Below are 20,296 nucleotides of genomic sequence, written 5' to 3'. Positions count from 1 at the left end.
AGCACCGTTCAGGTTCTTGGACAACCCTGGTTCATTCCCAGTGCATCCTCCATACTTCTCTCAGAATTGCTGGGCAGCTGCTGAAGTATCAGGAATCTTCTGGCAAACATGACTTTGCACACATGCATGTGCACCTCCCTGCCATCACCCTCTTACACCACTCACAGGTCTTACTCCACCTTATGTGCTGAGCAGATGAATTTCTATATGGCCCCCTCTCACCACCACATCCTTCTGCAAGGGCATGTACCTCACACACTGATTAGGCCATCTTACCAGTGACCAAGAGTGATACTTTAGGTATTTGTATTCAAATCTATTTTGCATTGCTTTCCCCAAAGCCACCCTAATTGAGAGGGGAAGAGCACCAGCAACATATCTGTTGACAAACTAGCGAGCAGTAAGTTACTGCTTTAAATGGAGGTTTATTAGCTGAGGAAAAAGATCCCTCACTGAATGCACTCCAGGAACCTTCATCTTCTAAGACTTGCTTTTTTTCTTCCCATATTTGTCCTGCAGTGCTTTCTGTAGGTTAAGATTTAGGGCATTTTTCTCATGCCATTTTCCTGTAAAGAAGGCAAATCATAGTTCAGTTACAGCCTCTCTTCCAACGTTATTATTCCTCATAGATTTTTCCAGCTGTGGAGCTCCTCTCTAGTGAAAATTACAATTTCTAGTCCCTCTACACCTTTGCCCAAATGCATCCATTGTCCTTGGCAGAAGCAGCAGCTATCTCAGGAATTCAGCAATGTATTTTTCCTGGCAGAAGCCATACCTAGCTCATCAGTCCTCCTTCCGTGCCAGTTTTTGGGATCCCTGATTACTCTCTGAGTTATATCAGGGGTGTAGGAATCTTTCATCAAGCTTCGGCTTTCCAGTGGGCCACCTGCAAGGAACAGCAAATAAGGAACTGTACATAGAAATCATCCTACTGCAGTCCTGGAATTGAGCAAGGGAGTAACATCAGCAGTTTCAAGGGCTCATCACCCAGGAGGGAGCTTGTGTTTGACAATTTATCTGCTTTTCCTCCTCAGGTATGAGACACACACAGAGGGTGCTGCAAAGTATAATCTTTATTTGCATCCCAGTGCCCTTTCTTTAGTCAAGTGCCCACTTATTTCCTGTTGAATCCTCTCAGTTCATGTGAGTAACTTCCTATTCAGCAGCACAGCTCCACAAAAAGCACCATCTTACCACTTCAGGTAAGATGAGCTCCTTGTCTGCCACAATACTTAACAAACAGATCCCAGCTGTGACTTCTCTTTTTTATCCCCTCTTGACTTTAAGCCATTTGAGGGGCTTTATTTTAATTTCTCTTCTTCTTCCTTTTTATTGTACCATTTCCTTGATAATAATGATTTTGTGCTCCCTGGGGTAAGATGTCCTTCCTTTCTGTGTGACTACATATAACCAGGACAATATTGTCTTCAATACCCAGCAAGGCTACAGTGTAAGGAAAAGGACTCTGTCTCATGCTGGTACATGAGAAATTGGAATCAGAAGACAATTATTTCAGAGTTTCTTGGGTATGATGGTAACAAGAATGGGGTGAATGTTTAATTCCCAATCTGGGGACCTTGGAAACAGAGGTTTCAGGAAGACATTTCAGAACCCCACATCTCTAAAGGTCTTGAAGAGAAGTAATGTCAATATTGGAACTGGAGATAACAGGTGACATTGAATTGCAAATGGTGTCCATTTGGTCAGCTCTAAACATGGAGGACACAGGTCATGGTACACCTTCACTTTTCATTCCTTGGAAAAAAAAGAAAGGGATAGGGTACATAGAAAGGGAGGCTCTTGCTTTCATTTCCTTAAGCACCACAGCGTGGAAAAGAAGTGACTGGATAGAAAGAATAAGAGGGGGAAGTGAGGGTCACCTACAATCAGATCTCTACTCAAAGAAGTGTAGCTGCCCTGAGCCCTGGCAAAGTGTAGATGGAACCAGCTTTGAAGGTCAGGCATAGGTTTGTACCCTCACCTTGGAAGATATTTGATCTCAGGTTAAAACCCAGCTGGTTGTAATCAGTAAGAGATGCCGAGTTTGAGGGGGTTTTTTGCATTCCAGTGCGGTCGCTGAGTCTTTTCTGTCCCATGATTAGTGCTGCTTTGCACAGAGCTCGCCTATCCTGATAACACAAACAAGACGGAATCAGTCAGTCTACGTTCCCAAAGTGCAACAAACTCCTGGCATTTCCAGCCCTGCATGGATCTTTGAGCTACGACTAATCCCTGGGACCTGGGTCTGTCTCTTGTGTCTCCCTCACTGGCTTCTGTAGGCACTATAATTGCATGGGATGAGGATGGCTGGTAAAAAGCATGAGGGGGAGGGATTAGAAAGGGATGATGGTGCTGAGCTCTGCACTGGGTCCTGATACCATATTGATTTGCCTTGCTGAGTTAGGGCTTTGCTTGGCTACAGGAACCTTATAAATGAAAAGGGGATGGAAAAACAAAGTTAAAGAAGACATGAGAAAGGCTGTCTGTGGAATGTGTCACTGCCCTGTAGTGTGAAACCTAAATCCATTCCCCCATGTCTTCTAGAAACTGCTAGTATGCAGCTAACATCCCACCCAGTCAGCCCCCTGCTATACCATACAAACAGCCTTCGACCTTGCCACAAAGGATACAATACCTCTTCTTCACTGGTAACTTCACCTGCAGTGGCAAATTTGTATTTCCTGTTAGCATGGATCAAATTGTTTTTCTTTGCCAGAAGGGGGTTCCATTCTCCTTTCATATCTGTCCCTAATGATGTTAAGGATTCTTTGGCACTTAATGTGCTGTCCATCTCCTTGGCTTTTTCATAGCTGTCTTTGATGATCTTGTGGGAAGATCCAGGCCTTCTAGCACTCAGTGTTTGCTGCTTGCCTGCTACTAATTCTTCTGCCTCCCCCTGTGTAGGTATTTCAGACAGGCAGGAAGTGCTGCTCTCCCCTCTTGGCTCAAGCCCCACTGTTGGGTCTTTGGTGGCAGAAGTGTCTTTTTTCTCTTCAAGTCCTCTTGAATGAAGACTCTCTGCAGGGGGAGTTTTGGCCTGGAGATTCTGTTTGCTCTGTTTTTTAGTCTGAACACACTTTGTAGAAAGAGATGTCTGGGATTTAGCAGATGCACGATTCTTTGCTGTTCCCTGAGCTCTGCTGGAGCTCCTTTGGGGTGTTCTGTGTCTGCTTTCTGCAAAATGCTCCTTTTTCTCTTTTTCAGGTTCCACTTAAAGACAAAAATAATAGATCAACAAATTTGATACTGTTGTGTTGACAGGTGGTACTGTAAATGCTGCTGGAAAGAACTGGGTATGTCATTGTGTCATTGTTAGATAACAAAAGAAACAGGAAATGTCTCAAAAGAAGGAAAGAAAAAAACCCAATAACCTAGCAGCATTACACCAATCTTCCTGCTGAACCAGGTGAAGGTTCCTGAGGAGTCTTAAGTGCTCTTAAGAGATGAACATGCACAGAAATGTGGAAGTAAAAATCTTGTCAAACATGCACACAAAGGTCTGTGTTTTGTTATGTGTAGGGGCCCTTCTAACCCATGATCATGATCACTCTTGTGAACGTACACTTACAGTCTCTGTGGCTCACAGTATTTGCTGAAGAATTTACAGCACATCAGCGGCTTATTGCGCTTGTGCAAGGAGGTAGTGAGATAAGTCCACCAGTGGAGGAAGACATACTTGGGTTCGGGGGATTTTAACCCATCAGCCCATGACACACTGGATCCCTGTCCAAAGAGTTTTCACCCACAAAGGTACATGCAAATCTGGACAGCATGAAGGGGAGGAATGGCACACAGCCTCACAACCTTGCAAGGCAAGCTCTGAAGGAGGGACAGCTTCTCTGCTATCTTGCTTACCTGAAGTACGGTTGGCCAGCTCAGAGTCATTCTCTGTCACATCAGGTGCAGGGGGATTTGGAACCTCTAGCACACCCTTGGAAAAGCAACAAAACTCTGTCAGGCCCAGAGACAGGAAGGAAGGGGACAGTGGTCCTGCTCATCTTTAAATGACACAGATTATTCTCAGAGGTATTATATGCCTTCTAGACCAAGATAGAACTGTCCCTACCTGCCTGCATGGTTAGTCCTACAACACATGATCCTCTCAGATTAAAACAAGCATCAAAGTCCTGCAGGATTTCACATTAACAGCTCACATGAGATAGCCTGCCTAGGACATGGCCAACTACTGCCTCTGGGGAACGAAAGAGCAGACATAAGCCAAAACGGAAAAAAACCTCAGTGAAAATGTAAGGGGTTTTTACTCTAAAGCACCTAGGCTTGTCAGATTGGTCACATGCTGTACAATTACAACAATTTCTTCTTTTGGTGCCCTAAAATAAGGCCAGAAAAAATGGGGACAGGAGGTGATAAACATAAAATGCCTGTGCAACGCTAGCTATGCAAAGGAAAAGAGACAGGCTGAAAACAGGACTTCTGCCTTGATTCTCGCACAGACTATCCCTTGTTTTGCTTTGCTAGTCCTGCTTATGTGACTGATCCAACACCCAGCCATTGCAAAGAGCCTCCTGCACTAAGAGGACGCTCACGTCTTTTCGGCAGAGGGAATGTCTGTTTAACACTCAGTCATGTCTTCCCGATGTCTGTGTTCCTCACTCCAGCAGGATCCTACAGGCTTAGCCCATGTGAAACCTGTGACAAGTGACAATTGAAGCTCAGGCCATCAATGATCAATATGGAAATGGTGAGCCTGCAAACACTAGCAGCAGTACAAACGGGATCTGGCTCAGACACGGATATATGTTTGTATTTGTCAAATGACGTATATCCTTACTTTCAGCTCCTGAGGCTAGTTATTGGAACGAAAACACCAGCCAATGGAGTAGGAAACCTACCACTTCAAAGTTAACTCACCAGGGCTGACTTGAACTGATAGCTTGTGCTTTACACTGTGCCAGTACTTTGCAGCAGCATGTGTGGTACACTACTGGGATCCTAAAGATGAAGTTATCTCTATCAGTCAGACTTCAGGAGTCAGTGCTGTGTGCTCTGCAAATGCACTAAAAGACAACATCTCTCCCACAGAAAGAACAGAGTCACAAAAGATGAAGAGAGGAAGGCAGTCTTGGCTCACAGGGCACAATCTTCTGCTTTTCTGTATCACTTTTTATTCTTTTTAAAGAAGAGCCAAATATTTACGCATGATCAAAGTGCAGGAATCTGTGTTGCTAAATAAACTCCTGTTAACTCCCACCTCCTACTTAAAACAAAAACATGTCTGTTATTATTATTATATTCAGTGGACAGAACTTCCCAGTCTGCTGTTGTAGAAATTCCTCCTTTCCCATTTTTTCCAATGAAGCAGAATTTCTGTGTGATGAGGCAATGTGCTTATGTCCCAAATCCTGTTCACTGGTAGCTTCCATTTCCCCAGTTCCTCCTGCACAAAATGATACTGAAGCCTGCAACTGTTCTTACTTTCTAGTTTGTAACTGTATATGATGCTATTGTTATTGCCTACTGTTCATTTTTACTTCTGAGCCTGAAGGTTCAAAGCCAAAGCACCACTCTGAGACTCCTACGTCTTCATGCCAAGAAGGACTTTAAGGACATTTTACCTCTCTGCTGGATAACAGAAGCTAAAGAACTATGTCTACTTACTCCTTTGCTAAGCCAATTCTGTAAGGGACAACTGGCTACATACCAGAAAAGACATACAGTGATTAAAGAGCTAAAAATTATTTAACTTGATCTTTCTTTCTAAATGAAAAAAGCCTACAAGCAAACCCAAAAATGCATGTTTAGCATAGCCTAACACTTGACTTCCCTGATGTGCAGCCATGGAGAAAAGGGGGAGCTGTTTTCTGCAGGCAGAAAATTAACCTCCTCAGACAGGTGTGGGAAATCATAGGCCATTCTCTTCAGCTGTGGTCAAGAATGGTCTCATATGTCTTCCACATCTGGCTGGGCCTCCAAAATACAAGATTTCAGTGACTTTCCAGACCTGAGAGCCCCATGGGTATCAAAATTACATTGGATCTTTTACCACTTTCTTGTTTTTTTAAAAAGGAAAAGGTCCAGGATTTAACAAGAGGCAAAGCCTCTTCCATAACTACCTCTCACCTGGTCCATGATGTGGTGTCACAGCAGGCAGGTCCTGCTGAAGTCCAAGTATAGAGGTGGGACGGAGGCTGAAGAGATGGTTGCTGGGGAACAGCCCTCCCTCTATCTATGAGCTGTCATCTCTATGGGAACCAGAAGAAACATGGCAGAGATCAGGGTTCTCCTTGCTGACTGAAAAAAACAAACAAGGAGTAAAAGGCTCATGTCTCATTAAAAACCTGTGCTCAGAAGTTCTTATCACATACACAGGATTTCTTGAAGCCTCTTTCAACACAGTCATGATAACCAACTAGACTGTATTTCAGTGGAACTGGATCTTCTAGCATCTCCAAATGCTTCACATGAGCTCACTGACATCCATCAGAGAGGAAGAGGAAGGTGCCCATTTTTCACATTAGAAAAAGGGAGGTGGTGGGCTGGCTAAAGCCAATGACAGAACCACAGCCTGGGCCTCCTGTGTCCAGCACCCAGTGCTATATTTCAGCCCCAAAGTTTTCATTCATTCTGGTCCACCATCGACCTGAGCTCTCACCACTGGAGAACATCTTTAAGTCACCAAGGGAGAGTGCAACTTTCTGTCATGTTACAAAGCTGCTTTTCCCACCCAGTACAAGCAGATCACAGGCAACAGAGAATTAGAAACATTCACAGATGCATCATCTGAGAATTAGACTTTATTCATTGTGAGATACTGAAAGATCAATAGAAATCTACTGATCATTCTTAGAAAAATTAGCAAAATACAAATCAGCACATGTTTTCTTTACTTCCACCTCCTCCCTTGCCCTGTACCCTGGGATGGAGGCAGCTGCTAGGTCTCATTGCCCAAGAAACAAGTGTCTCTCTAGGCCTTGTTGCGCTTCATCTCAGAGACCTTGTAGCGAGGTGGGGCACGGTGGAACCACTCTGACCAGGAACCATCATAAATAGCCACATCACGCTTGCCACACAGGAAGGCTGCCAAGGCAATATGACAAGCAGTGACACCTTTGCGGCACGTGGCTGCCAGTGGCTTTGAGAGATCCACTTTCTTCTCACGGAATATTTCTTGGATCTCCTCTATACTCTTCTCATGGCCAGATTCTGTTAGAAATGACTTGAAGGGTATGTTCACCGCACCAGGGATATGACCAGACTCCAGCCCTGCAAGAGTGAACAAAAAAAGGAAACATGAGCAAGGAGACATTAACATAGGTGATGAAAGACACCTACATTAAAAAGACACCACTGCAGATACTCCCACTTTCTCGAAGATATTAATTCGTTTCAGGTGATGATGAAGATGCAGAGCAGTATGGGGCTAAAAAGAGGAAGACAAAGATTACTCAACTTGACTGAAGTAAAAGGCTCCAGATCAGTTTGCAAACTACTTCCCCCTTGACAGCAAGCAGAGGTAGGAATCAGAGCCCTAGATGTGACAAGAATCAAAAAACCGCCACAGAAAAGATCCTAACAAAGGCATTAAGGGATCTGTGCAAAGAGCAATGCAGCAATGCACTTCTGACTTTCCCCAAGTATGCCATAGAGTGTAGTGACACAGCTTTCAGAAGCAGGACGTGTGGCTTGTATGTGGAGTTCATGAAAGCAGTTATCTGTTCACAGTTTACTGCTTAAAATCATATTTGAGAAAAGTAAAGCAACCTTTAAGTCAGCCACATTACTGCTGAGGCAGCTATCCCAGGGAAACGGGGTCAGAGAAGTGAGAATATAGATTTTGTATCACTTTTTACCCACTCCATGGATGAAATCAACATGGGTTCTGTTTTTCTGCTGCTGCACGTCAGGCAAGCTGGAAGTTGTATCTCAAGAACAAGGTCTTTAGAAAAAAGCAGATACAAAACCAGGATGGATAAGATTTTCATCACGCCCTTGAAATTCACACTCTGTCACTATAGGCTTAACCAAAGTCCGTTACACTCAGTAGAAGCTTTTCCACTGACTTTGAGAGGCTTTGGCTCAAGCCTCATTGGAGCAGGAAATATATTATATTGAAAATGCATTTCAGGGAATTTCCTTGCTAGGTTTGAACTTCTAACGAGACAGCCCTAGGGAAGTCGTATAAACACTAATCTTTCACTGACAGTTTTCCACTTGCCTAAGTCATCAGGGTAACTGATCTCAAGAGATGAGAGAGAATGGGGCAGGGAACCTTGGTCACAGTCAAATGATTAAAGTACACCTAACTGGAGATTGACATCACACATCGTAACAACACTGAAGTTTAGAGATAAGTCATAAGGGGAAAACATGTTTTTGATGGGGTACTGGGGAGAGGTTTTCACTCTCCTGGACAAAGACTGAGGGCCTAAAGACAATCAAAGTTGCTCCGAGTCAGCTTCACAACATCTCTCCCTGTTCCAGATGGACCCTCCTCGTCTCTTGATTCATCCTTCCAGAGCACCTTAGAAACCTGGCACTGTTGTCTACTAGCCACCTCACGCATCCTTCAGAAGTGTTTATCATTACAGGGAGAAGCTGGGAGAGAAAAACTGCTGACTTCTGGAGGGACTAACATAAAAAAACCCCAACCAACAAACAACCCACCAACAAAAAAGGCAGTGTTTTAGACTGATGCTTTTACCACATCTTCTCTATTTCCACAAAACAACAGTTCATCACTTCAGTACAGAGAACTGCAAAATCCATGCTCATTAATACAGTGTTTGTATGACAGAGGGGAAATAAAAATAATACAAATAACGAGTGGGAAAAAACCTTGTTTGCAGTTCTCAGGCTGCAGAACTTCTTATCGGAGAACTACATGCCTAGGTTAGGCTACCACCTTCCTGCAAGAATGAATGGTCCCAATGCTGTCATTTGGCAAGGGATTTCTGCAAGACTGCTGCAGTACTAGAGACCATCCCAATACATACAAGCCTGGGAGCCGCAGAACAATGCTGTCACACCACTCTGGGGCACTGGGAAGTGTACCAAGATCAAGAAGTCCTTAGGGCTGAACTAGAAGGGCTGGTTCAAAGAAACTTGCTGGGCCACCAATTTAGTTCTTAAGCGTCCCAAGCCCCATGGTCATGATTGCTTTTCTAGAATGTTCACATATCTTAAAACAGGTAGTCTTACTGGAGACTGTTGTGACACACTCACCATCCTTAAACAACTCTTAGTTAGGAGCTGAGCAGATCTGAAAAGAACAGTCTCATTTTACAGTTTTAGTCTTTGATCTATAGACTTCCATGCTTCAGAGATTCAGAAGTCTTTTGCAGTCAGAGACCAGTGCTTGCACTCTCGAGTGAAAGATAAGGAATTATGTGGAAAATGTATTTACTCATGTATGTGGGTGTTCAGCTGAAAGAAAGAGCTGACACTGCACATCCACAAACCCTTGGACTGCCTAAAAAGTGCTCTTGAGTGGTTGAGGAAGTTTCATCAACTTGTTCGTTTCTAGGACAAGAGCAGAGAAACACAAGACTGGAAGGTAAGGATGGACACATCTGGGATCTGAACAGCCAAGAGGATGCATCTGCTCCTGCCTCACATCCACAGAGTATACTCCACACCGGATTTATGTAGTCACCCTCAGAAACTCCAGGAAGGAAACCTAGGATTACAGAGCCTGGCTCCCAGCTACTACAGTGATCACTTTATAGGCTTTCTCTCATAAAAGCACCCTTCCCAGAACCAGTTTGGATTCTTGCCAGGAAACTTCCCACTGAGGCACCTCCTTGCCCACGTGAGGAAGAACATTAATTTCCAACATCAGGTTCATCACAATCAGTCCATACACCATCTGACCTTGAGTTAACATTGCCCTGTGACTGAAATAGTTTTTCTCCCTTTCTGCTACCACTACAACATGCTGATAGTGAGCACTTACTTAGCACTTCCAACAGCCTTAGTCTAAACTCAGTAAGAAATCACAGCCAGGCTTTTCTCTGCCTCAGCCACCCCAGAAATAGTTGCAGGTGACCATCAGGCTTTTGGGTAAGGAAGTGGCATTTCCTAGCATCTCAACCGGTAGACAGCAGGTTAAAAATTGCTATTTTCAAGGCAAAATCATATTTGAGTTCATTGGAGCCAACTAATCCATCCAAGTCTTACCCTATTCTATTGCTTCCAAATATAGGGTCTTCAGCTTGTAAGAGAAACACATGCAATTAAGTATTTCAGGGCACTAAGCATCCAACCTTGCTCTCTGTAGCATTGTACCTCCTGTCAATTCTATGACTGCAGATGGTACCTCACATAATACTTCCCATGTGATCATTTAAACCTCCCCAGAGCTGTGCCAGCAGCACATTTCAGTAGCAACTCCCTATTTTCAGTGCCTTGATGATTCAGAAAATATGAAATAAAACACAGAAGCATAATGATGGGGATAGCTGGCAACTTCTAGCCCCACAGATCAGCTTTCAGCACAAGCTATTCTTATCTCTCTTATCTCCCATTCAGTCAGGTTTTTTTTTCAACTAACAGTACTTGTGCTATTTGCCTTTTTCTCACATTGAATTAATAATTATCCCTCTAATATTATGCCCAACGTATTAATGAAGTCCAAATGGAACAAGTCTACCTCGAAGGTGCTTCCAATGGCTGGAGGAAAAGATCAGACATAACTTCCAGGCATGCATGTTCCCATTTCTCTTACCTGGCAAATCAATTCTGTTGGCAAGGAAATAGAGCCCTTAGCTGCAGTGCAAGTTTACCAAGGTATTTTATTCAATTTTGCCTTAATTTAAAATAATTTTCCTTAATTTTTCTTTTTTTGCTTGTTTAAAAAGAAACCTTTCAATCTATCCGTGTTAGGATAACAGATCAACAGCTGCCTAGGTCGTGCTGTACCTCTTATCCTAAATACAAACACAAACTTTGCCAGTTTGTGGCCTACAGAACCATCCTCTGATTAAATTTATTGAATTCTTGCCTCACGGAGTTGCAATGTCAAGTGACTGATTTTTGACACGTGTTTGGGATGGAGATCATCTGCATCACAGATTTGACCACATGGATATATTTTGGTTATACTTCCTCTTTAGAAATTATAATCTCCACTTCTTTCCCCTTCTTGCCACCTCTCCCTTTACTCTGAAGACTTATCCTCAGGAGGAAAAAACTAAACAAAAAAGCACAGACTCTGTAATTCTGAGGCTGCATACAAATAATCTTTCATCTGGAACTCCTGCTAACTGCATAGCAACCCTATTTACTCTTTCTCTCCTTGTTCTCTTTTTATTCGCTTTGCTCCAGCAGGTTCTGTTATTTGTTTTAATTCCTTTTGCCAAGCCTCGCTCAGCTTGGCTTCTGGCAATTCTCCCTCATAATTTGTAACCTGTAGTATGTTATCTTCTTCACTGTTTAATCCCCTTTTCCACATCTGTTAAGATTCTCTGTTTAAACATTTGTTGGCATTTCTTGTTGGCTATTTATCTAGCTATGACTACAGCTCCTTCTCTCTAGCCTTTCTCTTCACAGTGAAAGCTCCAGGTGGAATTTCGTAATGTCAAAAAGATAGAAGATGTGACCTGTCCATATTTAATTCCCTGTGGTTTTGGAGTTGGCCAGCTGCAGCTAGCATTTCCTTTCCAGATGCCTCCTCTGTCACCTCCTTTTATCTCTCCCTTCCATTCAAATTGCATGCCTTGGAAGGAACCATCAGCGATCTCAACTAACCTACCGTAATCTCATCAGAAGGAACACTTTAAGCTTGGTCCTGGCCAGCTCTCTGAGACTCCTCGCAGTCAGATCACATTGCCACCAACATCAAAATACTGTGTGCATATACAGCCAGAAGACTCAACTCTAAGAACCAGTAGGCCCATGGTGCTAATTCTAGCAGCTGATGCTTGTCCACAAATGGGCAGCTTTGGATTGTAGGTTCCTGTGAGTTGAAACAGACTTTGGTAAAGTCTCTCACTCTCCATGTTCTGCTTTGAGTCATGGTCAAAGTAGAGCAAGTCCACTCCCAGCTGCAGACTCCACTTAAAGAGGAGAGGGAAGAAGCAGCAACATTTCTTTCTCACTCCCATGGAACGTTCAAGCTGAGCAAAAGCCTTATGTTTGGGGCAGGGAGGAATGACAGCTGGGAAAACAGGCAAAATCTAACGAGTTGTGTATGTGCAAGGAAGACAAAGACTACCTGAGGGCTGAGAATGAGAAGAAAAATAGTGGGAAGCTCATGAAATGACTTTGACTTTGCTTTCTTTTTTACGGGATGGATTTCCTGCCTGGCTACTTTCCCCTCTTCTCTCAGGCGTCTGCAAAAGAATTCTGAAATTCGCAACTTTTTGGTATGCATTTCTTAACCTATAATTCTTGTTCCTTTGTTTTCAGTGCCCAGCACTCAGAGAGAGTGAGCACTGGTAACCATCGTGTAATTACTTTTATCATCTGCCCCTGGATTGCCTGGGATTGTCTCACTTCAGGCTGGTCACACAGACATGTACCCTACAGTGCCTGAGTAACCTGGTTGGACCATTGCTGAATCACAGCAGGCTCGAGTTGCTAGTTCCTCCAGAAACACAGAACACCATGCAGGGACACCTCTAACCACTCAGTGCAAAGGTCAGGGCTACACATCTGATTGGCTTATTGTGCACACCATGCATGAACATCCAAGCTTTTTCATTCAAAGCAATACCTGCATTTTTTTGCTCCCTGACAACCTGGGTAAATCTCTCCCAGCAACTGAAAAATGACCATGTATTATGGCTTATTTTAAACTCTAGGTCTAAATCCCAGCAAGGTATCCGCTGCATAAAAATAAAACAGAGACAACTGATTCTTACTACAAGGAACCGAAAAACTAAAGAGACAAAAGAGTCAGCTGAAATTAGCCTCTTCTAGAGATGGAGTTCATGGAACTGGAGAGATTAATTGACTTAATTAGGAAGTCAAGAGCTGAGGCAATAATTAAACTGAAATCACCTGAGAACGCAGCAAGTTCCTTAACCCCAAGACCATTCTTCTTCTCTAAATTGCAGGCAAGGTTTCTCCTCTGATTGGATGACCCCTGTAATTAATCAGCATTGATTTCAAATTGCTGTTTTAGGTGTAAGTGCTCCCTTCTATCCACTGCTGGCTGCAGCATAGGTACTGGCTAGCCTGGTTCAGAATGCTGTCAAGCTCCTTTGGAACAACCAGCTGCAGCTGGAATGCTTATCCTGTTGGATCTGCTGTGGGAAGCAAAACTGGACCACCACAAATAAACTGTTCCATGCTGACTCATTTCAAAAGAAAAAACTGTTTTCAAGAAGCTGTCAGGGGCTGCAGTGTTTGTCACCTGGTGAGAGTTCCTGCTTTGGGAAAGAGACCGCAAAATCCACCAGCTCCTATCGAGAAGTGTTTTATTCGTGACTTGAGGTTAAAATTCAACCTTCACTTTGATGGGCTGCAGTAGACAAAGAAACAGAATGAGTGATAAGCCTAACTCCTCCTCTCTCCCTGCAACAGTCTCCTCTGTCACTCCCATTACCTCTCTTACCTTCCGCATTGTCTTGCACAGGTTGAGTGTGTTTGGGGTGGGGGCTCACTATAGACACTTATGCAAATCATGTGTACAGAGCCATTTACAGCCACATGCTGCTGAGGTTTGGACATGGGAATTATTTCAGGCCATGGAGTCACGCTTGGTGGCTGTACAGCTGCACGCACGTAAGACAACAGCCAGAACTGAATGACAACCAACCTGCAAGGCAACGCAGCACTGTCTAAGGACTGGAGAAGCCTGCCACGCAGCCGCTCCTGCAGCACGGAGCTCGACTCAGACCCAACAACTCTCGTTGAGCTTTTCTGTGCTTTGTTTTGGAAACTCTGGGGTTCTTTTTTAAGCTATTTCTGTGATTTCCTTTCAGAGGGGAGGCTATTCTGGGATATACCAAGGCTTAAATTACACAGTAACGGCCTCCTTTAACTAACTTGAATTCCATTCCAGGCACACTGCTGTACCAGCTGTCCCCACTGCAGAGGACTTCTCCCACCCCTGCTGCTTCCATGTCCAGTGTTTGACCGAGGTAACAAAATCAATTTTTGTTCTTCTGGCTTCTTGAGGCAGCCAAAACAGAGACCTTGACAGCCCACACATTTGGTAAAGATTTGGGGCTTTTCTTACTGAATGAAAAGACAAAGAGCAGCTCAAGCAAGTTCTCTATTTGCTGGGAATCAGAGCAAGAAGGACAAAGTCCTTTGGGCTACTGTATTGCCAAAGCTGGGACTTTTGCTGGTGCATTCATTGTGGTGAGAGGTGCCTACATGAATACCAATCATTTATGTATGTGTGCTGGTGTAAGACAGGCCACCAAACCAACCCCTGGGAGCTCTCGCCTCCTGTGTTTGCATTCTGTCTGATTAACTTCTGCAGGGTGTGGACTGGGGGATCCTGGAGCCAACTGACTGCAAACCTTTTCTATTTCCTCCTGCAGCTTTAAAACCAACCACAAGGAAAGCATTCTGTGAGGGCACTGGGATCTGAATGCCCGACTATGGATCCCTTAAGGTAAATCAACAAAGCTAGGCTAAGGCATGCCTGTGCATTAGCAAAATCCGTATGTTGGCTGGGAGGAGTTGTTATGTCCAGGCTCATATCAACACTCATCCATCCCGGTTTGGTGCATGGGGCGGGTGCTGTTCCCACCTCCATTACCTTGGTCCAGCTCGGTCCCCCGGAACCGGCCCTCGGGGCGGGAATCCACCACCTGGAACTGCAGGGATCCCACATTCTGTATCATCTCCTCAAAGGTCTTCAGCAGGCCCGTGTTCAGCTTGGCCTTAAAGACAGCCGGGGTGGGCTGGCTGACCTCTGCTGTGACGGGGTGGCCCTCCTTCACCCAGTTCTTGAAACCACCATTCAGCACTGAGACCTCCTTGTGCCCGAACACCCGGAACATCCACCAGGCACGGGGGGCATAGAAGGTGCCCAGCTCGTCCCCGTCATACACCACCACATGGGTGCTGTTACTGACCCCCAGGCGCCCCACGTAGTCGGCGAAGTGGGATGCGCTAGGCAGCATGAAGTCGTAAGGGGAGGACTGGTCCCGGCACACTTCGATGTCAAAGAAGGACGCCCCGGGGATGTGCCTCTCCTTGAACTCCTGACGGGCGTTTCGCTCCTGCGGCGGGTACCAGGAGGCGTCCAGCACCCGCAGGCTCGGCCCGACCCGGCCGGCGCGCACGGCCTCCGAGAGCCATTTGGCGGTGACCAGCGGCCGGCTCAGGACCTGCGACGCCATCTTGGGCAGCCGAGGCCAGGAGGGGGCGCCGCTCGCGGGTACTCACGCACAAAATGGCGGTGGCGGCGGGGGGACGCGGGCCGAGGGGCGGTGCGGGGCCGGGTGGCGCCGCCCGGGACCGGCCCGCTGGGAGGGTACCGGCTCCCGCCTCCCGGTGGTGGCCATGGCTGGGGGAGCTGAGGACTGGCGCTGTTCGGCTGAGGCCTAGCACGGAGGTACGGGGCGGTGTGGTGGGCCGGTCCCGCCGCCGCTGGGGCTGGGGGTGTCCGGGGCGGGAGGAGTCGCGGCGGGGGTCCAGCCTGCGTGAGGGGCGGCAGGGCCCCGGTCGGAGCTCGGCCCAGGTGTGCTACGGGAAGGGCAATATGGTCTAGTGTGAGGTGTACCTGTCTGTGGCAGGGGGCTGGAACTAGATGATCTTAAGGTCCTTTCCAGCCCCAACCATTCTGTGAGTCTATGATTCTGTGGTGACAACGGTGGGGCAAAGCCCCCTCGTTGTGAGGCTGTTTCTCTGCCCGGGGCATTTGGTCCCCTCTGATCAGGGTCCCAGGCACTGCCCCACTTCCCTCTTGCTGCTGTCAGTGCTGCCTGATGGTTGCTGGAGGCCTGAAGTGAGCTATGGGGAGATGTGTGGAGGGCAGCGCTGTGCCATGGCTGTCATGCTCGGGGCAGGGTTTGGGCTCTGTGCAACTTCTTTTCAGCGCTGGAGCATTTCAAACCACTCTCTGTAGGCTTAGCCAGCGCCTCAGTGCAGACACAGGTTTTTGTTCCCAAAATGCATCTTCATCTAGCTCCTTTTTGTAAGGCTGGTTTCTTATTTGTGCTTTCCCTCATTTTGCAGTGTGGTGAATTCAAGCAGACCCCAGAAATCAGGTAATCTTTGCCAGGACTCAGGAGCAATGTCCCAACAACTCCTCTACCGTGCTCTGGTGTCTGCAAAATGGCTTGCAGAAGCCATCAAGTCCCAACAAGCTGGTCTGGCCTTGAGAATCTTGGATGCATCCTGGTATTTGCCAAAGATGAAGCGTGACCCGAAGCGGGAATTCGAGGAGCGCCATATCCCTGGGGCAGTTTTCTTTGACATTGACCAGTGCAGCGACCGTACTTCACCTTATGACCACATGCTGCCCAAAGCTGATGACTTTGCCGAGTATGTGGGGAAGCTGGGGGTGGGGAATGATTCCCATGTTGTGGTGTATGATGGCAGCGACCAAGGCCTCTTCTCAGCGCCCCGGGTGTGGTGGATGTTCCGGGCCTTTGGACATGAAGCTGTCTCCCTTCTGGATGGCGGCCTGAAGAACTGGCAGCGAGAGGGGAATGCGCTGAGCTCTGGGAAAAGCCAGGTATCTCCCTCTGAGTTCCATGCCTCCTTGGACAAGTCCCTGGTGAAAACATATGAGGACGTCTTGGATAACTTGGATTCCCACCGCTTCCAACTAGTGGATGCGCGCGCTGCAGGACGGTTCCGGGGAGTAGAGCCAGAGCCCCGAGATGGTAATGTGCCTTCTGAGGTAGTGGCTTAATAAAAAGGGGCTTCATATAAGGTACCCATCAGTTTGACTCCTGTAGAAGTAATGCAGGGAAATATGGTTGTCCTTTATGGGGTGGGCCTTGAGTCAGTGTATCCTCCTGTCCTCTTCTCCTTTTGATAGCAAGTGGTACTTTTTGAAAATTCAGGAGTGGGGAAGCAGTTTATTTTTTTCTCATGAGGGGCTGGGGTGAGGAACATGTCTTTCATGCACCTCAAAAATACTCATTGGTCTCTTCATGTGCTGGTGCTACTTTTCCCCTCGGAAGGGCCTGTGGAGGTGCTTTAGTCAGTGTCATATTAGGGTGGGTTGCTCTGATACCCTGAAGATGTGGAGGAAGAACAGAACTTGACAGGATTGTGTCTGTGTGGTAAGCTGAAGGTTAGAGCCATCCTTCCTGAGTAATCGGTAATCTATTAAAGCAAAGGTTTTTTTGTTTTTTTTTTTTTAAATGAAGTATTTGTTTTAACAGAATACACTAAACAATAAATATTCCTCCCAGTAAAAGGGAGAATGAGTTTTGCAATAGATTTGTCCCAGGCAATAGAGGTTAATTTCTATCTGTATTGCTTTTCCTCCAGGAATTGAGCCTGGTCATGTTCCTGGGTCGACGAGCATCCCCTTCACTGATTTCCTGACAGAGTCTGGCTTAGAGAAGACCCCTGAGCAGATCCGCAGTCTGTTCCAGGAGAAGAAGGTGGACCTCTTGAAGCCACTGGTAGCCATGTGTGGCTCTGGGGTCACTGCCTGCCATGTGGCTCTGGGGGCATACCTCTGTGGCAAACCAGATGTTGCTGTGTACGATGGGGCCTGGGTGGAATGGTACATGCGGGCACAGCCTGAAAACATTATTTCTGAGGGAAAAGGGAAGACAGTGTAATAAGCTGCTTCATCTCCCAGCTCTGCAGATAATTTGCCTTGAAACAGGATGTGGAAAAGATGGGTTTAGCATTCCTGGTTAAGTAACTTGAGGTGAAGGTTTTGGATACGATTATGGACACACGGTGTTTTGGCACTTTCTCCTTACTCTACTGCTGCTGCTTAGGAGCATAAAAAATGACCTGGGCAGCCAGTTTCTGGTGGGTTAAGCCCAGCTGGTAACTCGGAACCATGCAGCTGTTCACTCACTTTGCCTCCTTCCCCCCCCCCCCCCCACTCTGGGTGGGATGGGGAGGAGAATCGAAAGAATGTAAACCTTACAAGTTGAGAACAGTTCAATAACTAAAGTATAATGTAAAACTACTACTACTAATAATAATGATAAGGGAAATAACAAGGGGAGAGAATATAAAACTAAAAGGAGAAAGGGAAAAAACCCACAAACAATAAACACGAGTGATGCACAACACAGGTGCTCATCACCTGGAGACCAATACCCAACCCACCCTGATCAGTCACTTCCGGGTGACTCCCCCCATGTTATACACTGTGCATGATGTGCTGTGGTATGGAATACCCCTTTGGCTGGTTTGAGTCAGGTGTCCTCTCTGCTTCCTCCTAGCTTATTGTGCCCTTCCTCACTGGCAGAGGATGAGACTGAAAAGTCCTTGATTGGAGTAGACACTACTTAGCAACAACTAAAACATTCATGTGTTATCAGGGTTGTTCTCAGACTAAAGCCAAAACACAGCACTGCATCAGCTACTAAGAAGGAAAAAGGAACTGTTACAGCTGAAACCAGGACACAGTTCTAGGTGACCCTGCTTGAGCAAGTAGGGTGAACTGGATGCCCTCCCAAGGTCACTTCCAACCTCAGCCATTCTGTGACACTCAGACCTTTTTGCCATATCACATAGAAGGGAGAGAGTGCTGGTGATAGCATGGGGAAGTACCTGAGTTAAGCCAAGCTCATGACTCGGGACATTGCACCATGTTCACTCATAGAATGGTCATACTTTTATAACTGTGCCTCATGATCCTGCTCTCTGCCATTGTCCTAGAAGCCATCCATGCACTTTATGGCCATTCTGAATGTAAAACTTTGGGGAAGGACAGCAGTTAAAGGAGCAAATATGGCTTTCAGGTTGGCATTTAGGTAAGAGACTTGGTTCTGATGTCTGCTTGGACTTGGACTTGTAACTGCAATGTGTACTTAGCCAGTTTTGTACCCTAATGGTCCAAAATTCCCCTTGAGAAAAAACATTCTGGGATTTAAAAAGGGTAAATAAACATGTGTTTCAAGGTCTTTCTGCTGAATGGAACTTACGTGTTGCTTGGGTGATTCCTTTTCTGGAATTCTGTTTTTATGGGATCACTTTGTCCTGATGATTTAAATGAGATGCTGCCTAGTCTCCATGAGTAGAACTGTGTCTCTTGCCCTCAGCAAGCTCTTTGGCCCAGAAAAGACAATGGCATGTGTCTCTCTTATGTCTTCTCCTCCTTTCAGTCCTTGTTCATTGGCTTTTTGGCCTAAAACTCTATGTTAGTCACGCACAGCTCTGTTTTTCAGACTGGTTGCCGGCTTACATGGTGAAAATTGGACTGCATGGGTATTTCTGCTTTTTCCATGACACTTACCATGTAACCTTAAAATCTTGGGGAAACCAAGACCTACAGAGGAATAGCCCACAATGGCATGTACCTTTTCCCCAAAATCCTTGTCTTACATTTGAGAGCTGAAATTCCCCCTGGGTATCCCTGGCAATGTTCAGGAATTTGTTCTGTTTAGGATTTTCTCCTCTTAAAAGCGAGGGGGAGAGAAAAGAAATTCTGCACCTATTACAACAGGTACCTGTGGACATCTGAGGATGATGGGGTCATCCTTTCTAGGTGATGCTGTGAATGCTTATGGTTGCAGATTTGCCGTGTCCCCTCCTATCCACTGGATCCTTCCCTACTGGGGAGTGTTTATTTGCATTTCCTTTGACCTGCATTGGCCAGAGTCCTGGCTTACTGGGCTTGCCTTGCATGCAAGCTCCATTGTTGCTCACCTCCTGTGGAGCTAGAGTTTCACTGTCCACATGATTTCTTGTTCTGTCCTCCCCATTCACAAGTTGAGCTTGACCCTTCTTTCTACTCCAGTGACTTGAAAGCATTCAATTTCCGTACTTAACAACCTAACAACCTTTCAAGTCTAACAACCTAACTCTTCAGGGACTTGGGGCTGGCATTATAGCAAGTGTTCAGTATAAGTGTGCAGGGGTCTGAAATGAGTGACCCTTTAGTACACAGTGCCAGACACAGATCTGAATAAAATAATAAACATTTGTATTTGCCAGCTTCCATTTAGTTCAGGCTTAGATTTCCCAAAAGGGCTTCCTTTGCAGGTTACAGCATGCCCTGCAAATTGTTAAGACTTTCTGATTTATGGTTTAATTAATTTTCTTCTCCTTCCTGGTAGGGAAAGGTTTTTGCTCCCATGCTTTATGAATTTCTCCACCCAGGCAATCACTGTGTTCTTAAAGGCTGGTAGCAACATTTTGCTTTATCCCAAGTGGGGTAATTCTCTAGCAACTCTTTCCTGCAGGGAAAAGAGAAAAACTAGTCAGCATGTCATGTAGGACATCTGAT

General features: G+C 45.8%; 3 protein-coding genes across 4 annotated transcripts; 1 reads left to right on the top strand and 2 right to left on the bottom strand.

Annotated features, from left to right (window-relative positions):
* Window positions 1-467: 467 nt before the first annotated feature.
* Window positions 468-6,296, bottom strand: CIMIP4 (ciliary microtubule inner protein 4). Its single transcript, XM_065679041.1, has 6 exons — window positions 6,082-6,296; window positions 3,856-3,931; window positions 2,636-3,210; window positions 1,982-2,129; window positions 776-886; window positions 468-566 (listed from the first exon to the last, which is right to left on the bottom strand). Exons 1-6 carry the CDS (start codon window positions 6,088-6,090, stop codon window positions 481-483), a joined length of 1,005 nt encoding a protein of 334 aa, XP_065535113.1. The 5' UTR covers window positions 6,091-6,296; the 3' UTR covers window positions 468-480.
* A 439-nt stretch (window positions 6,297-6,735) lies between these two features.
* On the bottom strand, window positions 6,736-15,307 carry LOC136014237 (thiosulfate sulfurtransferase). Its single transcript, XM_065679044.1, has 2 exons — window positions 14,675-15,307; window positions 6,736-7,224 (listed from the first exon to the last, which is right to left on the bottom strand). The coding sequence occupies exons 1-2, from the start codon at window positions 15,258-15,260 to the stop codon at window positions 6,926-6,928; spliced, it is 885 nt and encodes a 294-aa protein (XP_065535116.1). The 5' UTR covers window positions 15,261-15,307; the 3' UTR covers window positions 6,736-6,925.
* On the top strand, window positions 13,958-18,987 carry LOC136014211 (3-mercaptopyruvate sulfurtransferase-like). 2 transcript variants are annotated; one of them, XM_065679042.1, is made up of 4 exons: window positions 13,958-14,045; window positions 14,454-14,527; window positions 16,099-16,751; window positions 17,368-18,987. In XM_065679042.1, exons 2-4 carry the CDS (start codon window positions 14,514-14,516, stop codon window positions 17,664-17,666), a joined length of 966 nt encoding a protein of 321 aa, XP_065535114.1. In that variant the 5' UTR covers window positions 13,958-14,045; window positions 14,454-14,513; the 3' UTR covers window positions 17,667-18,987. The 2 variants fall into 2 exon arrangements, with proteins under 2 accessions (XP_065535114.1, XP_065535115.1); XM_065679043.1 differs by lacking the exons at window positions 13,958-14,045; window positions 14,454-14,527 and adding an exon at window positions 15,319-15,475.
* The last annotated feature ends 1,309 nt before the right edge of the window (window positions 18,988-20,296 follow it).

The sequence above is a fragment of the Lathamus discolor genome, chromosome 1 (genome assembly GCF_037157495.1).
Source record: "Lathamus discolor isolate bLatDis1 chromosome 1, bLatDis1.hap1, whole genome shotgun sequence".
Lineage (NCBI taxonomy): Eukaryota > Metazoa > Chordata > Aves > Psittaciformes > Psittacidae > Lathamus > Lathamus discolor.
This window is presented reverse-complemented; position numbering and strand designations above follow the sequence as displayed.